Source organism: Centropristis striata, chromosome 19 (genome assembly GCF_030273125.1).
Source record: "Centropristis striata isolate RG_2023a ecotype Rhode Island chromosome 19, C.striata_1.0, whole genome shotgun sequence".
NCBI lineage: Eukaryota > Metazoa > Chordata > Actinopteri > Perciformes > Serranidae > Centropristis > Centropristis striata.
In genome coordinates this window covers 14,070,590-14,093,620 of record NC_081535.1, presented here as the reverse complement: position 1 = coordinate 14,093,620, position 23,031 = coordinate 14,070,590, and the positions used below count along the sequence as shown (strand labels likewise).

Below are 23,031 nucleotides of genomic sequence, written 5' to 3'. Positions count from 1 at the left end.
TCTTCTGTCCCTATGGAGATGTGTTTTCCTGTTACCTCAGGTAAAGCTCATGCTGGTGCCTGTCTGCCTGCCTGTTAAAACTTCTCTGAATAATTACAGTCACAACTACAGATTTATACTACACATACCAAGAAAGATGCATCATTTACAGTATTTGCTGCAGTGCTTTTTATACACCTGCAATCATAAAATGTGCATGTGAGGAAGTGTTGCTTTTTAATTTTTAGGTCGGGTGTCAGCCACAAAAAAGTAGATTAAGATAGTTAAAAAGCTTTATGACATACTCAGGTGTTTTGATTATGGTTTTCAAGGTTGAACCCTTTTATTTAAAAAGAAAGTAAGGAGAGAGGTGCTTATTTGTGCAGTGTTCAATGACAAATCCATTGCACAAGTGCATACACAAGTATTTATGTGTATGTTTTTGTTTTTGAAAAAGGAAAGCTGATATATGCAATCACAAAAACATTATCAGTTACAAGAAATCCAAAGTCCTGGTGGATAGAACATTGCAAAAACAGTTTAGTTCCTTAATGATTTAGAAAAACAATGAAAAGGAATTCAATTTTGGAGGATTTTAATGTCAGAAACTAGTGGGATGAAGTACAGTTTCATGTGGATATTCGCTGGAAGCATGCTTTGGCCCCTGAAATATAGGCATAACAAAATATACATAAACACTACTCAATCTATTGTGGAGTGATGACCAGACTTTTATATAATTTTTATGCATTAACAAGGAAAGTTGACCTGGACAGTTTCACACTGCTGTACATTACTTTAACTTTTTTGTGCTTTCATTCACTTGGAATGGAAAAATACTATGGAAGCCTATTGCTGCCAATGTGATGAAAAAATGAACAAATCCAGTAAGTCATCATAATGAGAAACCTTCTCGAAATATAACTTAGTATCTCAAAATAATGACATATCCTTATTGTGAGATACTAAAATCATTATTGAGACAACGTTTGACATTATAATGACTTACAAAATCTTTTTTCATCCATTTTCTTTTTTTTAAGTTTTTTTTACTTTACTAACCAAAAGGGGATTCCATATATATCACATTTATTTAAAACCATTTAAAAAAACAATAATATACTGTTAAAATTTCCCATTTTTACTCCAAAGGCCAGACATTTTTTGTTGCCAGAACAAGTTGACTGAGAAATCCTTGCTTAAAAATAAATAATTTTTCCCCTTAAATGTTAAATAATCATAATTTCTAAAGCTTTCACTTGCTTTACTAATAGCATACCTTTCCACTTTAATATTTTTAGCTAATAAGTGACCCCTGAGGGGCTCAGTAGGTAATTGCAGTAAACTATCCTATTCTGTGTGAAACAAAAAGTCCCATCAAGAGCTCAGCACAAATACAAACTTAAGCACAATACATGTGTATTAAAAATCCACTTGCACAGAAATGGCAGGGGGCTAACAGTGTATTGAAATGTACTCTTGCATATTTATCTATAAAACTGATATGGCATAACAAAATTAGAGCAAAAGTAAAGCTTATAGTGGAACCTCTGACCCAATGTTAGTTCTGAAAATATATAACATCTGACTGAAATATAAATTGCTGTAAACTGTTGCCCTGTCCCATTTATATCCAAGCAGGCAGGTCAGATGTTGACAGTGTGGGCATGTTTCTTGCACAAAGGCTTGTCTTTTTTGGAGAAGAACGCTTGACCTTCCAGATTAGTAGAGCAGACCTGTGGAGAGAACAATTTTAATATCCACACAATATTCTCAACACATTTTTAACCCTTGAACTGAACTGAATCCCCCTATAATTGCATGTGTTTTTGTCTCTTGTCTCCATACACCCTGAGGAAGGCGCAAGCCGACATGCGTTGGTGTTTTTTATATGCAACCCGTGTAAAATAAAGGGTTTTTAACTTTTGTTAATCCACCAGAGTGCCTGCATTTTCTTCTTTTGAGTTCACATTTTTAACCCTTGTTGCTGCTGTGAGTGAAACTCTCTCCCGGACCTACCGCACACACGAAGCAGGTGTCATGCCAGGTGAATCCTAGAGCATCCAGGAACTTGTCCCCTGCCTCGATGGGGAAGTCACAGCCGTGGCAGTTGGACCCAAACAGTTGGTAGTAGTCTGGGTGAACAGCACATTGACAAAAAGTTTGCACATGGTTTTTTTGCCCACAATGTTTAATCTACTGTTAACTGCTCTTCATACTGCACCTCTTTCACAGTACGGCTGTCCATCCTCCATGTGAAACGTGTTGCCCCTGATTGGCTGTTGGCAGGAGACACAGACGAAGCAGGACACATGCCAGGTCTGTTTCAGGGCATTCATGACTTCCTGCAGAGAAAACGGAAGAACTAAATGAAGAACAGCTTGTTGAAGTTGTTTACTCTATGATCTGATTTCTTTGAATGCATTTAAATCCATTCTAACAGCCTTGGAGATAGAATTGTTACGTCAGTGCTGTAACTGATGTTCTGCATACATGACTTGTTCTGCACTCCCTTGCACTTCCTCATGATGATGTAATCGTTGCAATGTTGTTTCTTCTCATGTATTGTGTCTGTTTACGATCACTTTTTGTTTTTATTTTGTGTTGCTGCCTTTCTTGGCCAGGACTCCCAATGGGACCTATCCCGGTTAAAATAAAGGTTAAATTATATATATATATATATATATATATATATATATATATATATATTTAAAAGTTAATGCTATTATTTGGTCCTCATACTATATGATCCATCAAATGACTTGAGGACAGTAAAGAATAAATCTCCCCCTCAGTTTTGGAACTCACCCCCAGGATCTTCATGTTGCAGCGGCCGCAGGTGGGAGCCAAGAACTGCTCGTAGCAACGTTCACAGTACACCTGGCCCCTCTCCTCCACAAATCCACCCACTGCCAGGGAGGAGTGGCACTGAGCACAGTTGAATTCCTCGGGGTGCCATGACATGCCCATGGCCACAAGAAATGGGCCCCTGGTGTGCATAAGCAAGGGACAGGGAATTCAAGGAAAATTATTCAATTAAAAAAAAATCCACATACTTAGGTTAAATCATGCAGAACAAAAATTAGAGAGTTTGTGCAGAATTTGACGCTCTTATTTTAATGCAGTTTCCATGCTGTTATTTACCTGATTACATTGTTGCACTTGTTGCACATTGGGGTGCGTGTGCCGGCTGGGATGTGCTCCGCCTGCTGCACCAGAGAGTTGAGGTCCTGTGGATGTGGCTGTGGGGTGGGGCGGTCAGGACCTTTGGGACCAGCGTTGGTAACTTTGCCAAATGAAGGAGCTGCTCCTCCTTTAGGAAAACCTAAACCAGCAGGGAGAATAACCAAACACTAATAAAATGCTTGTAATAATATTTATTCTATTCCACAAATTCCCTTTTCCCCACTTTTTTTGTAATGTTTTAGCATTACTTGTGCAGACCATATGTGCACAGTTTGTGTGTGTGTTGCGAGATAATGAATGGAAATGATTTGACGATCTCTAACCTCCATGCCTGAAGCATGACACAGCTGGGTTGGACACAGCCACCCCACCCAACCCAGACAAGGGATCAATTTTTCCCACTGAGGGGAAACAACTCTTTCCCAGAGTCAGAGGAGACACCTGGAAAAATAACCCCCCTCTGCTTCTTATCTCAAAACATATGGAGAGGATGCACAATTTTTCCTTCTCTCTCTCTCAGAGCAAAGACACAGGTCAGTGTTGTCCGCCCTCAGAGGGAGCGCTCGAGGGTGAAGGCATCGGGGACAGAGACACTATTGAAAGAGATCGCCGTTTTCAAAGACTTAGGAGGTCAAAGGACAAGTGCTCCCTGAATTTCCTTGTAACGGAGAGCAAACAAACTGAATCAACAGAACGGGGCACTAGCAGTGATGTGAGAGGACTGTGGGAGTGGGTTTAATAAGAGGAGAGATACTAGAGAGTAAGTGTGATGGAAAATATTGGCTCCAGATGGGAATAAAAAGGAGATTCTCTCAGATTTTATTATTGGGTAAAATGATGTTTCAGTTATGGTTCATTTGAAGAGCTAGCTTGACATCACCATTAGCCAGTTTCCAATGACACTATCAAACAAACATTTTCCCTAAAATATTACATTTCCCTGAGCAGGCTCATATTTCTGTCTGAGCAGGGTATTTTTTAAGGGGCTTGGCAATCTGGGGGGAGTTTATAATTAAAAACATACACATGCAAGCTCCCTTGGTTGAGGACTGGACAGACATAGTTTACCAAATATATACAATTGAAAAACTGACATATTCCCTCAGAGCATAACAAGACAAATTTACCCACATATGGTCAAGATGGATTGACTTTATCAGACCCCAAAGTCAAGACTTTACGAGGGACACCTGTACATAAGTTGAATATTACAATTCCTCCCTTCAAGTGTTTTTCCCTTCAAGATTAGAATCTTTATTTTTTTGGGGAAGTTTGTTTGTTTGTTTCCAATTGGAATGTGACTTTTTTGTGATGTATACTTCTCAAAACAGGCATGAAATAAAGTATTTTTAACTGTCTTCTGCAAATCCATTGGCTGCCTATAAAAAAACATCAACACATAGATGACATTTTTATTGACTGAACCTAATATTTTTAGACTCAATATATACAAATTTGAGTACTTTTAGTCCAAGTATATAGTACTTTACTAGAACTTTACTAGCATTAGTATGGAGAAGGCTTTGAGGCAGCATTAAGACCTTATTCTTAAACCTGTTGCGAAATTAATCCAAATATACAGCTGTTATATATAACAGAAAATAAAAAAAATGGATAAACACGTTAAATTTAACTGAAAGCAGTATTGATGCAGAGAATTATGCTGGAGTCAAAATATTTTTCACTATATGACCTTATCTGTGTGAAAGCTGGCACAGTGAGGTGCTTGGTGACAAGCTGTCAGTGGGGCAAAAATATTCTAAATGAATCCTTTGGAAAGCGCTGAGCCACATTAAAAAATAAGACAGAAAGTGAAACAGACGCTTGTGAGTCTGTCATTGCTGTCTCGCTGTAAAAGGACGATAAGGAGGTAAAGTCAGAGACAAACTGAATCAGAGCGGGGCTGTTTTGTCGGCTCTGTCTGAATTTAGAGACAGCAGGACAAAGACCGAGTCACTCTTTATATGTATTTGATTAAAGAACCTGCTGTGTGTACAACTTTGATGTGATTATAGCATCTTTGATATGTTTTCTTTGTACAACTAAAATATTCCAGTGTGCCAAAATTAATAATTCATGTAAATAAATGTAAAGGTCACATTCCACATATCCAGCCCAATTCCACACCCCAACTATGAGATACATGCCTGTTTACCTCGAACTCAAGTATGTGTTAATCTGATAAATAACACAGCCAACAGAGAACTAACTGTGGCCTCTCCAGCTCTCTCCCTGTGGTACCTTTCAGCAGCCGTTTCTTAAAAAGGCCTCTGGGGAAAAGCGTTACGGCACATAGTGAATCTGTTCATGTATGAGTGCATACTTGTGTCTAAGTATTGCTAATAATGACCCCTGACTGATGCCTTTCAGTAAATATTTGCTCTGACCACCTCCGGGTCTCATGGGCAGGGATTGCAGGATTTAAAGAGCGGCCTTCACACAAAATAAAATACATAATTCTCTATTTCACCATCTATTTAATTGAGGGAATCTTGGGAAAAGCCAATAATCCGAGCTCATTAGCGGAATACCTTTTGGTTTTATAGAGCTCATAATCTTAAATGGCTTAGTGTCAGGTATTAAAGTTGCAATAAATGTTATGGCTGAGAAGCAGGGATTTAAAAGAACGGGGCTGCCCTCTGGAGGAGAAATGATGCAACTACACTAAATTAATTGGACAGAAAGAACAGACAGCAGTGGGTGTTTTCTGAATGTGTTTCTCTACCTGGTGGACCTCCAGACTGGAAGGCGGGCTTGTTCTGGGCCGCCGGGCTCTTGAACGTGGAGCCAGGGGCGACGTTGCCGTTTCTGGGTGATGCTGCAGATTTGGAGAATGTTTTTGCTGCAGGCGAGGTGTGCACAGTGGGGGTGGTTTGGTCGACTGCCTCACTGGGAAACAGATTTACACATTTCATATACATCATCACTCACTCAGCCACAACACACACACACACACACACATATATACTTTTACAGACATATACTGTGTTTATGTTCTGCTCAGTGAAAACACTCTAACTCTGATTTTGTTGTTAAAACACCATGGTCACAGTTTTACCCTCCTATCTAGTATTACATTTAGGGCTTGGTCAGAATATTGGACTATTTGCAGACATAGTTGCCAATAAAGTTGGAATAATGTAGTTTTCAGACAATCCTCTGTTAATGTGGTTTCCTTTTCATTGTGATATGTTTGAAAGAGATTTATCAATACAGTTTTGAGAAGATATACACTTTATCTGTCATGAATCAATCACATTGTCACAATAAATTAATTAAAAGAGGTAAAAAATATATTTTATTCCAACTTCATGAGCAACCGTGTATTTATCTGTTGGGTAAGTATTTGATTTTTAATTCAGATTTTTTCTTAATATATCTGTAAAGTAGAGGTGTGAATCAGCAGGGGCCCCAATTTCATCTCGATACTTGGGTCATGATAGGGCTGGGCAATATATCGATATAAAAGATATATTGATATATTTTTAAATATGATATGGAATTAGACCATTAACGCAGATATCGATATAGTTTAAATTTGCACTGTAATTCTTGCTCCAGGCAAGCTGCGGCTTTTATTTAAAGATTTTTTATCTAAATGTGCATTTAAGGAGCTTTGATTGTTTTTAAAAAGGTTTTTAAAAAAATGTATGTTCAGCCTAAATACATCGGGATACGACTTTTGGTCCACATCGCCCAGCTCTAGGTCATGATACAATATATTGTGATTTAACTGTTTAACTGCACAACATTGAATTCCATCAAGAGCTGTTTTGTAAAACAAATGAAAATTCTCAGTCTATTCATCTAATTTCAGCCTTTTCATTTCTCCACAATGAGAGTCAAACCCACAGACTGACCAACAAAGTATTCAGTCACACTGAACCTAACTGATATCAAACATGTATAGATGACAATAACTGCAACATTTTCTCAAACTTTCCTCAACTTAAAAAAAAATTCAGAGCATTGAAGCTTCCACACACAATATCCTGACGCACATGCCTGTAGATTCCTTGGATCTTCTAGTTTGATATGATACCAGTATATTCCTAAAGTTGAGCCAGCTACATCAGAACACTAAACATCGATACTTGGCGGCCATGAATCGATATCACGCAAAATATCGCAATGCTATGCTGTATCAATTTTTCCTCCAACCTCTATTATAAAGATGGACTTTGTAAGCACATTCTTTCACATACTCTTAAAAAACAAGGAAATATATACCATCTCATCTCATCCAACAGAATCCTTAAAAATGAACGTCTTTAATGAAACCAAACAACACGTGTTGCAGATGTCTGGCTGTGACCCTCTGTGTCATGCATGTATTCCTAAGCCTAACCTTGTAATTTTGTTTCCTAAACTCAACCAAACTGCAACCACTTCACAGCACGGGGGTCATATAAGAGATAGAAAATGACATATGTGGTCCGGTGGTTTGGAGAACTTGTTGAAATGTTGGTTAAATTTGTGGCAAATCCCTGAGTCAGAAAGAAATGTGAGACTTGGAATGTGCCACCAGTTGAACTGAACCTCCAGTACAGACTAATGTTTAGTGTAATCTGGTTAACCGAAGGTACAAACATTTACAATCAGTTGGTCGGAATCTCAGTGACACATGCGAACAATCAAGACAATTACAGGGGACTTTCAGATGAGGATATGCACTGCTGCCCACTGTCCATATGGTTTGTCAATTACTGACATGAGGAAACAATTACAGGTGGTGATGCCTTAGCGTCTGCTGTACATGTATCTCAACCTCCAATCATTTCAGGAGGTAATCAGTGGTGTGTTTGAGTAGTGGTTATTGCTTTTATTCTCCTGAAGCAGCAAAGATGGAGACACTCAGACAGTGGTGGGGGTTTATTTTTCCGGGGCCCTGGCTGCACAAAATTTTAAGAGTTGCAATATGTTTTAGTAGAAAATGAGAAGCTCTAGGCTTTCTAGTCCACACCCCTTGTTAAGTTTCACAGCTTTTTTTTTGCAAGCGGAGAAAAAAATCAAAAAAGCTCAAAGTCAATAATAGTTGAAAACTTGTTGCAGACATTTCTCAACTGGTGAAGATTTAACACTTGTTTTATTATTATTATTATTACTGATTAAATATAGTTCAGTATTTCTAATCTGCTTCTCTGATTATACAGTTTTTGATTGAATTTGGCCTGCCCTTTAGAAGCATCTTCAATGTTAGATTCAATTACTTGTTCATTTTAATGCCAGGTACAACTAAAGGTACATGGTTTTTCTCGATAATAACCAAAATCATTATCAAAAAACCATGGAAAATGGCTAGATATCAGCTCTTTAATTTAATTCTAATAAGCCGTTTTTGTTGTTATCATTATATTTGTCCAAACAAATGTACCTTTAGTTGTACCAGACATTAAAATGAACAAGAAATTGAAGAAAACAAGGGTCGTGGTCTAACAATTTTTTTACATGACTATATATAGGAGTCAGATCAATTTGTATCCTCTGAGCTCTGCAGCCATCATGCAGACGTGGCTGCTGCTCAGACAGACCTGTTGAGCAGGGGATTTGCACCAACAGGTTCAAAATGTCTAACCCTGGAGCTGTTTGGGTTTCCTGCAACGGCACCCAGCATGTTACTAACAACAGAGGCTTTTGTGCTGTCAATGAAAGATTTATGGTTTGATGTCTTTTTTGCTTACTTTCTCTTAACCTGCATGCTGGGAGTTTCTGTTTGAATGACATGAGAATCGTGACTGCAATCACATTGTTTAGGAAGTTTACATCACACGTGTGAGTATATTTATTGGCAACGGAGGACAGATTTATGACCTGAGCTCTTTTAATGGGCCACAGATCATATTGAGTTTAAATTTAGAATATTAACGACATGTTTACTGCCTTGATGAAGCCATTGATTTATGTGACAGTCAGTAATTTGTAAGGACAATAATATCACAACAGAAAGAAATCCAACAAATGGGTCTTGTAGAGGAGACTTGTTGCTGATAACAGAACTGATTAATATTGAACTTTGATATAATGTTTTTGTCTCACTGCTGAAAGTACACTACAGGACTTTCCAACCCTCTACTCTTCACGCACTATTCAGTCTTTAATGTCATAGTCCTTCATCAAATGGAAATTTCAAGTTTACTTATTCGCTGGGCAGGAGGAAAAGAAGGAATGAAAGATTAAGAAAAAAGCAGCAGAAACAGTAGAAAAGAAAGAAAACAATTTATTGAGACAAAATCATCAAAAGTTGACTGATTCAGCTACTTTGGTTAGTGTAGAAAATAGAGGAAAAAGAAACAGACATGCTCAGAAAAATAAGATACAAGATTTCAGAAAGTGTACCGAGGAGTGGAGGCTATATGATACAGAGAAGTATGCATACACTGTGATATTACCTGCAAATTACATTTTGAATTATAACTACATGTAGCAGGATGATATGTAGCTTAAAACTTTGCACACAAAAAAACTCACTTTTTACTTCTGTTATTTAAAGTTTGGAAGTCATTATTGTGTCAAATGGAGTTTTTAAATATGTTGGTATGTAAAAGGAGGAGGAAATTTAAGTTTAATAATGGTCAAAATAAAATAAATAAAACATAAAACAAACAAACACAAAATTCTCTGTCTACTACACATTTAGAACACGTGCAGAAACATCGTGATGCCAGTCTCTCAGCTTGTTGTACTTGTGTCCTATAACTTCTGGGTCCAACTTGTTCACTCTGATTTGCACCATAAGACAGGAGGAAAAGAGAAAAGAGAGAAAATGGGAAAGTTGGAAAGGTTAAGATTGCAGAAAAAAAGGAAAAGATAACATAAGAGGGACCTACAGAAGCCCTATGAGGCAAGATCAGGTTCTCTGCTATTTATGACTTAAGAACAGGTGGGAAAAAATCGTTTTCAGCAGGTGAAATATTTATCTATTTGTCAGGATAGGAAGTATTACATATTACCCATTTCAGCCACAAGAAGCTGTGCAACACCACCTCGTGTTGTAAATAGGACAAAAATAATTCTTGTTTTCTTCCAGGTGAGCTTTAATTTATCTATGTACTCTCAACACAAGATGCATATATTGTGTGCTTTAGCAAGTTCTACTTAGAAAAGGCTCATAGGGCTTCTGTAGTCCACAGGGTTAAATGCAGGGAGAAAATAACAATAGCACCCAAAAATAGCAAAGATGGAGATGAATGCAAAGCAACAGATGTGTATTAAATTATAAGCCAGGACAATCTGTTATATGCCCTCTTTTTGAGGAAGTCTACACAGAATCTCACTAACAGAAGGAGAGCAGGAATCTCCTTCTGGCAGGGTGGCTATTACCCACAACACCACTTAATTACCCACAGGTTCAAGTGAGTGACACACTGATTGGTTGAAAAGTCTGGTAAGGAGGGCAAACTGTGTTTACTGCAGATTAAATCAATTTAAGACTAGGAACGGCAGCAGCAATCACAGCCTACGCTGACTTTATGGCTGTCTCCACTCCACCGTCTTCCTCTGAGAGCTCTCAGAGCGGTTTCTCCAAATTAAGCCTTAAATTAAGCGTGATACTGTGGGACCATAAGATCAGGAAATCAGGGCTTAACTCGGAAACACAGGCTCCCAGACATGCTTATATTAGTGCTTTGAGGGCCAGTTCTGAATTTGAAACCTCTATGATCAAAGAATCACTGTTATGATTAATAACCTAAAATAGATGCCTTATATTCAGCACATACAAAAATACTACAGACGAAAAACAGAGACAGAGGGCGAGTAAGCTCACAACCACATACCAAATTTGATTATATTAAAAACCACCAACCACTTACTTCTTTCCACTGTTCTCTGCAGCTTGCTCTGAAACAGTAAAGAAAAAAAAAAACACCAGTGAAAATAAAGCAAAAAGTACAATAAAAGGTCAGTGAATATACAGTTACTGTTTGCAGCTCTATCTCTGCTCCAACTTGTTCTAGGTTCATCAAACCACTGCAAACTAGACCCTGTTAGGACTTCCTAGACTTGTCTTTCAATTGGTAACAGCTGCAGAGACACCAGGCGCATTGAATTTACATCAAATGTTCAAATCACATCATATATTCCGCACCAGTCTGGTAACTTCATTTGACACAGAGGAAGAACAAAACAAATCTCTCATCTTACTTCATTCTAATAACGACCATAAGTTAGTGTAAATAACATTTTGCATTGGTTAAACTACACACAAATGCACGCACTCACTCACTCACACACTCACACCCCCAAACACACGCACAATCTCGCACGCATACACACACACACAACCCTTATGAATGGAGACATGGAGAAACCAAAAGCCACAGTCTGGTCGTGTAACCATCACTGTCACTTATAGTCAAAACAGCAATATAAAAAACACATTAAAATCATAGAGTGATGAAAGCTTTCTTAAAGTGCTGTGGCTGAAGAAACTATAATATAATTTTTTGATCTAAATGGGCAATACCATTTTGATAAAGAAATGTGAACATAAAGCTGTTTTTTAAATAAAATATTAGCTTAAAATTGGCATCCTTTGAATTGGTTTATTAGATCTAAAATAAACTGCCAGCAATATAAAGCTGGGACTTACAATGTTTAGAGAATTCCTAAAATCATATTTAGACAGTTTAAACACTTAAAAACACTGGTTCCCAATCAGGGGTCACTAAAGCTTCAAAGGGGATCACAAGATTTTCAACAATTTATTTTAAATATGCAGCATTGACTTCATTTCTGTGGAGAAAACTAGATGAAAATAGTATCTTCAAAGTTTGGATTTTTATTAAAGAGACAAACTTTAAAAAACAAGACCTGAACACAAACTATATTCACAGAACCATTTCTCTTTTTCTAAATAGCTTCAGCCTGTTATGCATTCAATATGAACTATATATGAAAATGTGTCATGGGTCATCAGTTTACTTGATAATAGAAAAGGAGTCCCTTAAGGAAAAGGGTTTGGGAAACATTGCTTTAAAGACCATATGCATGTAATAAGTATCTAACACACTGAGGTTTCTACACACCATTTTCTGTGCCTGTGAGCTGGGCCAAGATGCGGAAGGAGCGGGACTGGGAAGTTCCAGTTCTCGGGTGCCAGTCCTCCGTGTCCTCAATCAGACGCTTCTTGCTAGCCTCGCTCAGTGGGGAGGCGTGATCCTCGGGTTCCACATTAGGTTTCCTATACAGTCAGAAACCAAGAAATTATGTTACAAGAATGGCAATTATCACTGGTCAAAATAACAGTTTATGCACACACGCAAGATCCCAAACAGCAAACATTCATAGTAACAACCAACACACACAGTACACATACAGTATATACTATACTATGCAATGAGTGCTCCACATTCAATCAAGGGTGCAGCTTGTAGATATACAGGTGCATCTCAATAAATTAGAATATCATAGAGAAGTTTATTTATGTCAGTAATTCAATTCAAAAAGTGGAAATAACACATTATAAAGATCCATTACACACTGAATGTCATGTCTAAATTTATTTCATTTCTTCTATTTATAATGATTATGCCTTACATTTAATGAAGACTTAAATTCAGTGTCTCAAAAAAATGTAATATTACAAAAGACCAATTTTAAAAAGTATGTTTAATATGGAAATGTTGGCCTCTGAAAAGTATGTCCTATATGTACTCAATACTTGGTTGGGGCTATTTGTCTTGAACTACTGGAAAAGGACTTTTCCATCATATTCTAATTTATGGAGATGCACCTGTGGGTTGCACATCACTGCTGTTAGATTTCACAATTACCTCCGAGGTTTAGCTGGAGGTGGAGTTCTGCAGACGAGCAATGCAACAGGGGGAAAATGCACAAAGGTAGAGACGATCATAAATGCAAAAGTCACATTAAGTCCTAACTGTCTGACACTGCACTGTTTATATGGAAAGTCAAGAAACTGTTCTGACCTATACTTACTTAAGACTTCTCTGAGGCTCACTATCAGGAAGGAAAACCACAGAGTAAAGGTCAACCAGAGAATAAATTACTGGTAATTTATTTAAATCTTGATTGATTAAGCAATTAGATTTACTATACTAGAACTGTGATATTAAACACACCATCTGCATAGTTTAAGGAATGACAGTGAACACATCTAACCACAAGGTGGGAGTAATGTGCTTTGTAATGAGGGATCAACTTTTTCTCCAAAAATAATTTGAGGCTACTCTAGAATGCAATAATATTTACGTGAAGTGTTTACATGCACAGTTTAGTTCAAGGGCTGCTCCAAACTCTGACTCATTTCAATGTCAAAAGTCCAAGTATATGCAATTTATATTCTGTGTGGTTGCTTCTGTCAGGTGAGTGGAGGGAGGTGAAGGATGATCAAAGACAGAACGAGTCAGTCTATTATTAGCCAAAGCAGAAGATACTTGGCAGTGATTTGTCTGGCCTTGAGTAAACACACTGACAACAGTAGCAGATGGAGCGAGACAGATGCAGAGCCGGGTGACTTGAGCGGCCGAGTGCGTTGACAGGCCGGGCTATGCAGAGTGTAAATACAGTATTATCTAACACAGAGCCTGATGTCACAGAGAAAATGAATGCCCTGCATGAGCTGATCCCCCATCGGGTGTCCTGCGGTGCTTCAGAGATGGATTATTTACGGAGTTTCGCAGTTTGTTTGGAGCTTGAAATGAGCATGTAGTCTAAGTGCATGAGCATGAATGTGAGGGTTGTGAGGGTGAGCTCAAAGAGGTGCAAGCATGCCGTTGGTAATCATAAACCAGAAAGATGGGAAGGCTGTAATCACATTCCACATGGTTAGAAAGCAACTGCAGCAGATGTATTATCATTCACAGCACTAACTTGGTGTCTGTCTCTTCTTCCTCCTGTGTGTAAAGAAGGGGTAAATGGAAAAGGATTGAAGCAAAGAAGGAGCATGAATAGAGCAGATTGAGAATTGGAACACAGTCCAGAACCAATGCCCTTTAAGTGAAAGGCCCTTCTGAGAGAATGTGCCTAAAGAAAACCAAAGGAAACCACAAACAAAGCATGCAGGTCAGCACGCAAACACACACATGCTGCAAGAAATACACTACCTCTATTAGAGTCTGAGATTTCAAGCGAAAGAAAGATTGCAGAGAAAATTACAGAGGAAAATAATAAGTGATGTTGTGCCTGATAATGACACTCCAACTCCTGATTATATATTTAAACCTAATATGAATGATCGTTATCTTCATCTCTGTTCCTCACTGACATTCCCCACAGGTTAAACACAGAATAGAAAACAGATGCTAAACCTTCCCGAATTAACCATTTTTAACATTTGAACTTTGTCAAACATAGAGATATACACAGTTTCATGGATATATTTAAGTGTGGTAGAAGCTGGCTATCTTCAAGCCAATAAAACAGATTTTGTGACCCGTTTTCCAGGTGACAAAGAGTAAAGAATGAGTGGCAAATCACTTCAACCTAGCTCAGTCTACTGAAACCCAACCAGTGAGTCAAATCCTGCTGATGTAGCCCACTGCAGTCAAACCCAGCTCTGTCCCCGGTCCCTAGAAGCACAGCAGAGCTGCCAGGATTCAGGCTAATTAGAAACAAGTGTTGCACCAGCAGTGCCTGTTGGGCAGACTGTGTGTTTTGGCAGTTCTGTGAACCACACTGTCAATTATAGATAGGCAGGCAGTAGCATCAGTTAGCATGTTGTCTAGACTCTGTTCCCTCTCCAGTTGCCCTGTGGAAGATTCAAACAAGATGTGCGGCATGCTTTGGATTTTCCTTGTATGCAGCTGTGTGAAAACATAAGTGATGGGCTGTTTCAATGTTAGCTTTTCAAATGAGACACATATTTGGGGTGGAACAGGGAATGAGGTTTAGGAAGAGCAGAGTGGAATATATTATTTTCTATAATGCATTCTTTTATGTAGATGGTAAAGCAAAGTTGCAACTACTCTGTGGCCTCTGTGAACCACAACTCCTTCTGAACCTGCTGACCAAAGCCATGGATGGATTACTAAGTGGGCCTGCCGGGCACAGGTCCAGGGGCCCAAAGTGTTAGGGTGCACCACTGACCTTCAACTACAAAATGTCACTCAAAGAGACATTTTCCAACCAGGATGAGACTTAAAAATGACCACAAAGAAACATAAAACCACAACAGACACAAAAAGACTACAAAGAGGCCCAAAAAAACTACAAAGAGATGCAAAACTGTTACAAAGAGACTCAATGGTCCACAAAAAGACTTGCAACGTCTACAAAAAAGGAATAAAAACACACAAAATTGACTGTATAGAAACACAAAACAACTACAAAGAGACAAAAAATGACTACAAAAGACCAAAACGACTACAAAAGACCAAAAAAACTACAAGAGACACAAAATTACTACAAAGAGACACGAAATGTCTACAAAGGACCAAAACAACAAAAGAGAGATGTCAAACACTTGCAAAGACACCCAACATTCCACAAAAATACTCACATTTATGAAAAGGGGCAGAACAACGACAAAGAGACACGAAATAACTAAAAACTAGCAGGAGTGGTGGGAAATTTTGCATGTCTGTGCGTAGGAGCCCATGTCTCATAATCCACCAATGACTAAAGCACACAGTGAACATATATTACTAAATTATTCTATATGTTTTTTGTATTTAAACTAACAAAAAAAAAAGTAAAGCAACCAAATCGTCAAGGGGTTGGATGAATGATACGTACCCATTGAAGTGCTCTGAGATTCCCTGGCTCTCCAAAAGGCCGCGTCTCTGTCCCATGACCACCTCACAAGCATTGTTATTGGAGTAGAGGTTGATAGGTGAGTTATAGACGGAGGGCTGTGGGACATTAGGGTTGGAGGGAGGGGCTGTCACTCTGGCTGGAGAGGAGGAGTTAGATGAGGAGGAAGAGGCAGACGGGGAAGTGAAGGCGGAGCGGCCAGTGCTGGGCCTGGGAGAGGAGTCCGGTGCAGGGAGGCTCGACTTCAGCGCAAATGGGGGCTGGGGTGGCTGAGAAGGGGCAGCCGGCTTGAAAGCGGATGACTGTGAGGGGATGGAGGGGGGGGCCGGGGAAGAAGCTGTGACCACACCGCTGTCCCCGCCAAAAGGCCGGGCTGTCTTGTTGTAAGCAGCACTGGGCTGGCTCGACGGCTTGGTGTACGCGGTGCTCGGGGCGGGGTGAGTGATTGGGACAGGCTTAATGATTTCTTGAGGTTCGTCCTGGATGAAGGTGGAGACACACAGCGTGCACATACAGCAAATCCATAATCAGCTCATGCATGTAAACCAGCATTCCTAATAGCACTGCACAACAACCACATCACAGTCAAAGGTGTTTTCACACTTCTGTATGATTGAAAGTCATGCCTGTGCCATACATGTTTCAGAGGTGCGATAAAATGCAGCCTCAGTCTCAGCTATGCATGCCAAGCCAATCTGTGTTCTCACATAATCTCAGAAGGGCCCAATAAGCATGCTCACTTTTAATAAACTGGTACAATATGAATAAATAACATGGAATTCAGGGGAAATTTAGTCAATATATGGTTTTTATGTGAATATTTTACTTCACCTACCTTAGGTATGGCATCTTTCGGAGAGGGTCTGCAAAGACAGAGAGAAAATCATAAAAAGACTGATCACACAACATTCTCATTTTGAATGGTAAATGTTTATTTGTACATCTGCTGCGAGAAGGCTTTCTAGCCAAATACAGGTCAACATTTTTGAGATGGTGACATTTAAGGCAAAATCTTGGCCAAAAACTGGTCTAAAATACCAGTTTAAAAAACTATTTTACTCAGAGATTTTTTTAGTCAGAGATGCAGAATTGTATATTGGATGTCAGCGCATCCCTAAAGCTCCCCCAAAAGAATCATTTTCTGAATGAAGCTGCGTTACTGTGTTTCATAACAAATCTTGATGAGAGCTTGCGGGCTAAATGAATGCACCAAAATGTTTCCAGTGATGAATTACTGATCTCATGCAAGGTTCAAGCTCTGGAAATGGACATTTTTTGTGCACTGAAATAAAATGGAAACAAATGGCAGCACGGAAAGTAGGAAATGTTCAAAACTGTGTGCTTTGGAAGATGGTTAACAATAATTATATGCAATTTGTGGTTAAGGTGTTAAACATGCAAAACTACCAGTATGTGTGAACCCGCTGTACAGTAGGGTGTGTGTGCATCTGCAGGCTGGTGTTAAAGTGTGGCGGACATCTGATTTACACTTGATGATTGAAGCAGCTGCCACGATTTTATCACCTATGGGAGAGAGCGGGGTGGTCTCTTCCGTTCTGTTCTGTTGAGATGTTCTGGATAGATAAATATCCAACAAACTTTTTTATCCTTTTTCTATTTGTGTCATTTTTTTACTTGCAAGCACTGTCTACCACTATGTCCTCCTTAAGTGCCTTAAAAGGATGCAGTTAGAGAGGCATCCAATTCAGACCCTTGTTAACAATGTGTCCTATTTTTGGCCTGGACATGCAGACAATGTGTCCCTTTTTGCTCATTAAAAGCAAAATACAAAAAACAGACAGTGAGTCAGCAAGTCAGGTTCCGGACCAGGAGCTACGGTATGTCTGCTGCTGTCCCTCCTTTCTCTGCCATATTAGGAAAACAGTCAACAAACGCTGAAGCATTTCCTTTCTGACTGAGCCGAGACGCAACAACTGAGCCTGGCAAGAAAGAGTTCCACCCTTCGACCAGATGTTGATGTCATCTGTGCCCATAGCCTGCATTTACAGTTTCCACTTAGCAGCTTATATACAGTATGCTTATTTTCCAATGTACTTGTATTATTGGACCTGCTTATGGAGAGGAAGCAGCACGCCAAGGAAAACAGTAAAAGGTCTAAAGATCAAACAGCACATTCCATTAAAATGTGGAGCCAGTCTACAATGAGGCAGTGTGTATCTGCCATCAGTGGCGCAGAGAGGGGCAGCTGGGCGGATTCACTCTCTATCTTTCTTTTCCCAGAGCAAACTGAACAAACACTTGTTCGGGTGGTCCTGTGAACATCTGTTGAGCTCAGCCCCTCTGTGCTGTCCTGCTCCCTGCCTAGCTGGACCTGCTTTTGTTCTGCTATGACAAAGAGACAAACACTGGGTGAGTGTGTGGTCGCACGAGCGTGCATTTACTTTGTGGTGTCCAAGTTTACATGTACGTGGTTAATCTGAGTGTAACTGGATCGTGGCACCAACTGGTCTGTCATTGTGGCGTCTTCTTGGCGTCATGTTAACCATCTGTGCAGTTCTACTTTTCATTCTGGAGATGGTTCTGTTTCGGGATTTTGGATGCTATAAGTGCAACAAGGTCTGTGGTTTACTATTGAAACCAACATGAGAAGTTACAGGAAACATTTTATATATAACAGAATGAAAGTAAAATAAAAAATGAAATTGTAATGAGGTATTATTTATGTTTTATGTATCAACTACAGAGAGTGCTGTATGTACAGATTGTAACTACCTGAGGCAGATTTGTGATTTGTAATTTTGGCCCATATAATGAAATTGCATTGAGTTGAATCGAGTCGAGTCGAGTCGAATTGAATTTATTTAATCTTATGGTAAGTTAGTAAATTGACCTTACATAAGATAACATTACTTGCAACTGGTTTATTACAATAAAATGGCATGAAATTAACAAATGTTACGTGAATAAAACTTTGCATTAAGACATTTTTGAGCATTATTTCCACAGGTCAGATAGATTTTCATCAGTAACCTGGGTTGTTTAACAGTGAAGACAACAACTCCCATGATTCCACACTACTTCTCTATGTCACCAAGTTCATCTTATGTTTTTGTTTTGATTGACTGACCCTTTGTGGCAGAGAATACATTCTGTGTGTTAAAGTGTTTGTTTTTATATATAGATGAGTGTGGGGAATGTCTATTATATATTTTATCCTGTATTTATCACACATTAAATATTTTTTTCACATTAAAGTTTCTCTGTTGTTAATTTAACTAAACCTTTTCCCTCAATAAAAAAATATCAGACTTTTTGATCTTGACAAGGCTGCTTGTCTAGTTTGTGCTACTGTTTGTGGTTATTACACAGACAAATCCTGCTCCTGTTGAGCCTACAGTCATGGCTTTGCTATGCTCAGCGCAGACTTCAGTTCCTCCTAATCTAATCAGGATGCCTTGTTTTTATTAGATTACAGATGCAGATATCTACAAGATTTATTTGTGGACCAAATTAAGAGACTACATACCTTAAGCAAAAGCTAATAAATTACGGCAATATATAAATAAACATTATCTTGAAAGCAAAAGTGTCCTTGGAAGAAAAAAAAAGTTGTTGAGTGTGGTTTTCATCAATGTAGACTTGTCTTTGCACTGACTCTGTCACACACGCACACACGCACACACCCACACACGCACAAACGCACACACACACACACACGCACACCCCTCCAAAATAAGAGGTTAATAAGGAGGTGAACCGGAGGAATAAGCTAGAGAGCAAAGCAGAGTGACGCATTTCCACCCTGCCCATGTCTCTTTAAGGGCCAAGAGAAACAGTCTGGCATATGGCATTTGACTGAATGATGGAGCAGCTAATAGACACAGCTTTCTCACCACACACACACATCTTACCACCTAACAGACTCACATATCCATTTTTTTTTTACAGGGGAAAGAGAAGCCTTTAATTTTTTAGGTGTTGCTTTCACTAGACTTTCACACACAGTTTCTTTTGGAAAAGTTCCATAAAAACATCATTAATGATTTTGACTCCAAGCATCTGTCACCATCTCTTGCTTTAATATCCAGGAATAGTTTTGTTCACTTTCATCATATTAAAGCCGGCTTGGATATTATATGATATGTAGGAGGACTGAGACAAGTCAAATTCACACGCTATTAATGTCATAGACAGGCTACATTATTCCAAAACTTTTTAAACAAGGCCTGCCCTCTTGTATTTAACTTGTGTGATAAATGTTTAAACTCTGTGGGAGACCTGGCAAACATTATCTGTTTTCTCAGATTTACCGCTGCATAAAAATCGGAGCCAAAGCGTGGAGAAGAAAGAAAACAAGGGGAAAAAAACATCGGAAAGCAAAACAAAAACTCCAACCGAGAGATGTGGAATTAGTGGGTGTGGAAAAAAACTTTTCTTTCTGTATTTCTGTTTTTCTGTGCAGCCAGCCTATCCACTCAGTGGCAAAACTCACAGCTTGTTTCTGGCACATGGCCTCTATCATGTCTCCATGCGCTCCCTCTTTTCACTGCTCCCTCATATTTCACAGAGAATGAGCATCCTGGAGGAGGGAGTTTTGTGCTTTTAAGTAGAGCTCATGAGGATGTTTCATTAGGAAGAGTCTGAACAGATGGTCTTAAAAAGGAATGAGCACAAGATTTAAAACTGTGACAGGGCGAACAATAATAGAAATGTGATGGCTATTTCCAGAGTTAAAGCTTATTAACATGCAACTGGACAGCCTGTTGCTGCTGTCAGTTGCCTGGATACTTGCCCGTGTCGGTACACGTGTCAAGTAGGAACCCTGTGCACTTGTCCATATCAGCAGTCACATGCATCTTAGTGACGGAGGGCATTCATATTCATTTCCATGTGCATTGTCATGCCACTCGACAGCACTCCACTGTGTGAGTGATAACTCTCTGGTCACATGTGCTCGTCTTGGCAAGCACTAGTGGAATAAAAGTTAACCACAGGACATAAGCTATTTAAATTTGCATTTAATTGCAATCAGCAATCAAACTTGCGTAAAGACCAGATCGATGAATAGAGTAAGTGGAAATTAAGTGAGTTCTTCATGAGGTCAGCTCTAACCACAACAGAATAAACTGAAGCTCTAGTTAATGTATCTTTTTAATGCAGGTCCAAGCAATGCAATAACAAGCCCCCATCTTTTCATTCTTTTCTTCCGACCACCGCACCACATCTGGCTAAGGCAGCCAGGAGTCAGCGGGGGCTCTGGGTTGCATTGGATTGTCCTCTGCTTCACCCTGTTATAACCATTCCATAAGACTTGTTGTATGTACATTGGCCATGTATGGGAATATCTGTATATTTAACCTACAGCCGCCTGGCTGACATGTGTTTAGCTACAGTAAGTGGCCTGGGGGCAAAAATAACTGTAGAATATAATGTAGTGACAGCGGTGTGTATGTGTGTGGGACAGTCCAACCAGGTATAAAACAAGGCTGCAGCAGGTTGTAGAGTAAGATCTTGATATCTCAACTTATGTTCTTTCGTACTAGCTATTTTAAACACAGAAGTGCATTCACACTGACATTTATGGTAAAATGCGGTGCACTATGGGTACCCAGATGGTCTGTAATTCATTGTTACCTTTTGCTTCTCTTTTGCTGCTGTGGCAAGTGAAATTTCCCCGTTGTGGAATCAATAAAGTATAAACTAGTCTAATCTAATGTAATTTAATCTAATCAAAACTCTTCTCACCCTCAATGGACACCATCTTGGCTTTGTAGTGAAAGTGAAGAGCCACCCAACTTGGGAAAATGGTGGCCAAGGAAGATTCAGCAGTTGGAGGAAGATTCAGCAGTTGCTCCGGTGAACACCGCACAAGCAAATAAAAGTGAAACCTATTTGATTCTATTCAGTTTTAATATGACTGTCAAGTGAGCAAAACAAGTAAACAAGTTGCCAACTGTTGGTGGTCATGCTCTGTCCAGTTACAATTTGCCATTAAAATGAAGAAAAAGAAGCAGTCAAATGTTGCAATTGTCAGTTCTGGTAAGTGCACGTTTGATCTGAAACACTGCCCTGTTGAAATTCATGCATTGCACAAGTAAGTACATAGTGTACACAGTGTACAATTTGTAAGTGTGCTAATGGTCGTATCCAAATTGAGACAGTGTAAGTTTAGTAAGTTGGTGTCAAGCGAATATGAATTCTAGTGAATGAACATTCAGTCAATGATCCATTCTGTCAGCATGCAATTCATCTGATAGAACACTTAACACCTTCCACCTTCCAAAAGGTTTACGCTGTCCAAGTTCCCAAAAAACAGCGTGTGTTTAAAGCACACAGCCGGAAAAATACACAAAATCTAACAAATGCTCCCGTGCTGTGGGAGCTGACAGAAATTCTTGTGTAAAACATCCGATGATGGTTGGATCTTAGAGCTAGCGGTGCTGAGATGTATTATCTCTGAGGTTTTGGAACCAGGTGCAGCCAGCCACAACCTCTGGGGAGTGGTGTTTCATTGCACTGTGCTGCATATTTCAATGACAATAAATAAACATCAATTATCATACTTTCCTAAGGCTGCTTCCCACAGCCGCCTGCTTTAACTAACTGTCAGCTGGATTTCCATGGTTGTAGAACAAAAAGTACCCATTCAATTCACGGCCAACTGCAAGCACATATCAAAGGATGGCAGATCGGAAACAATTTGATAAAATCATTATCACAAGCTTAGAACTCAGGAAGGCATTTACTCCCAAACTGAAACTTTTGGGTAATCAGTCTGTTCTGCTGATTAAAACTGCTGTATTAGCCAAACATAGTGAGTGTTGTCAGACACTGTTGTGATATGTTTTCCCAAAGACCACATCTTGGAAATGAAACCCTGATTTCTCCCTCTGTCACAAATAACACAACAGCTTAGCACATAATAGCATCCAGACACATCTTGACAGTCAACGACAGGATGGAGATAATACTTTCAAACCCCAAGTCAATTTCCTTTCTGAAAACATGTTTCCCCTCACCTAGCAACAAGGAAATAACTTACAAACATACTGGCATCAATGCCTGTGAGTGGCTTTTTGGCCAGACAACATACGGAAAGACTGCGTGGCATTCAAAACTTAGATGATGTTAATTTGATGCTTTTTTTGTATATTACAACATGTCTAGCTATTGGAAACATGACGTGACTCT

The 23,031-nt window shown here is 39.2% G+C and overlaps 1 protein-coding gene across 1 annotated transcript in view; it reads right to left on the bottom strand.

Moving 5' to 3' along the window:
• Window positions 1-557: 557 nt before the first annotated feature.
• The window catches only part of pdlim5b (PDZ and LIM domain 5b), a 44,915-nt gene continuing 22,441 nt past the window's right edge, over window positions 558-23,031 (bottom strand). Inside the window, exons 4-13 of the mRNA XM_059357947.1 lie at window positions 16,715-16,742; window positions 15,862-16,358; window positions 12,192-12,346; window positions 10,977-11,004; window positions 5,891-6,054; window positions 3,124-3,304; window positions 2,788-2,968; window positions 2,204-2,324; window positions 1,999-2,114; window positions 558-1,715 (exon numbers count right to left, since the gene is read on the bottom strand). Of these exons, the coding sequence (XP_059213930.1) occupies window positions 1,626-1,715; window positions 1,999-2,114; window positions 2,204-2,324; window positions 2,788-2,968; window positions 3,124-3,304; window positions 5,891-6,054; window positions 10,977-11,004; window positions 12,192-12,346; window positions 15,862-16,358; window positions 16,715-16,742 (1,561 nt within the window). The 3' untranslated portion in view covers window positions 558-1,625. The remainder of the gene's footprint in view (window positions 1,716-1,998; window positions 2,115-2,203; window positions 2,325-2,787; window positions 2,969-3,123; window positions 3,305-5,890; window positions 6,055-10,976; window positions 11,005-12,191; window positions 12,347-15,861; window positions 16,359-16,714; window positions 16,743-23,031) is intronic.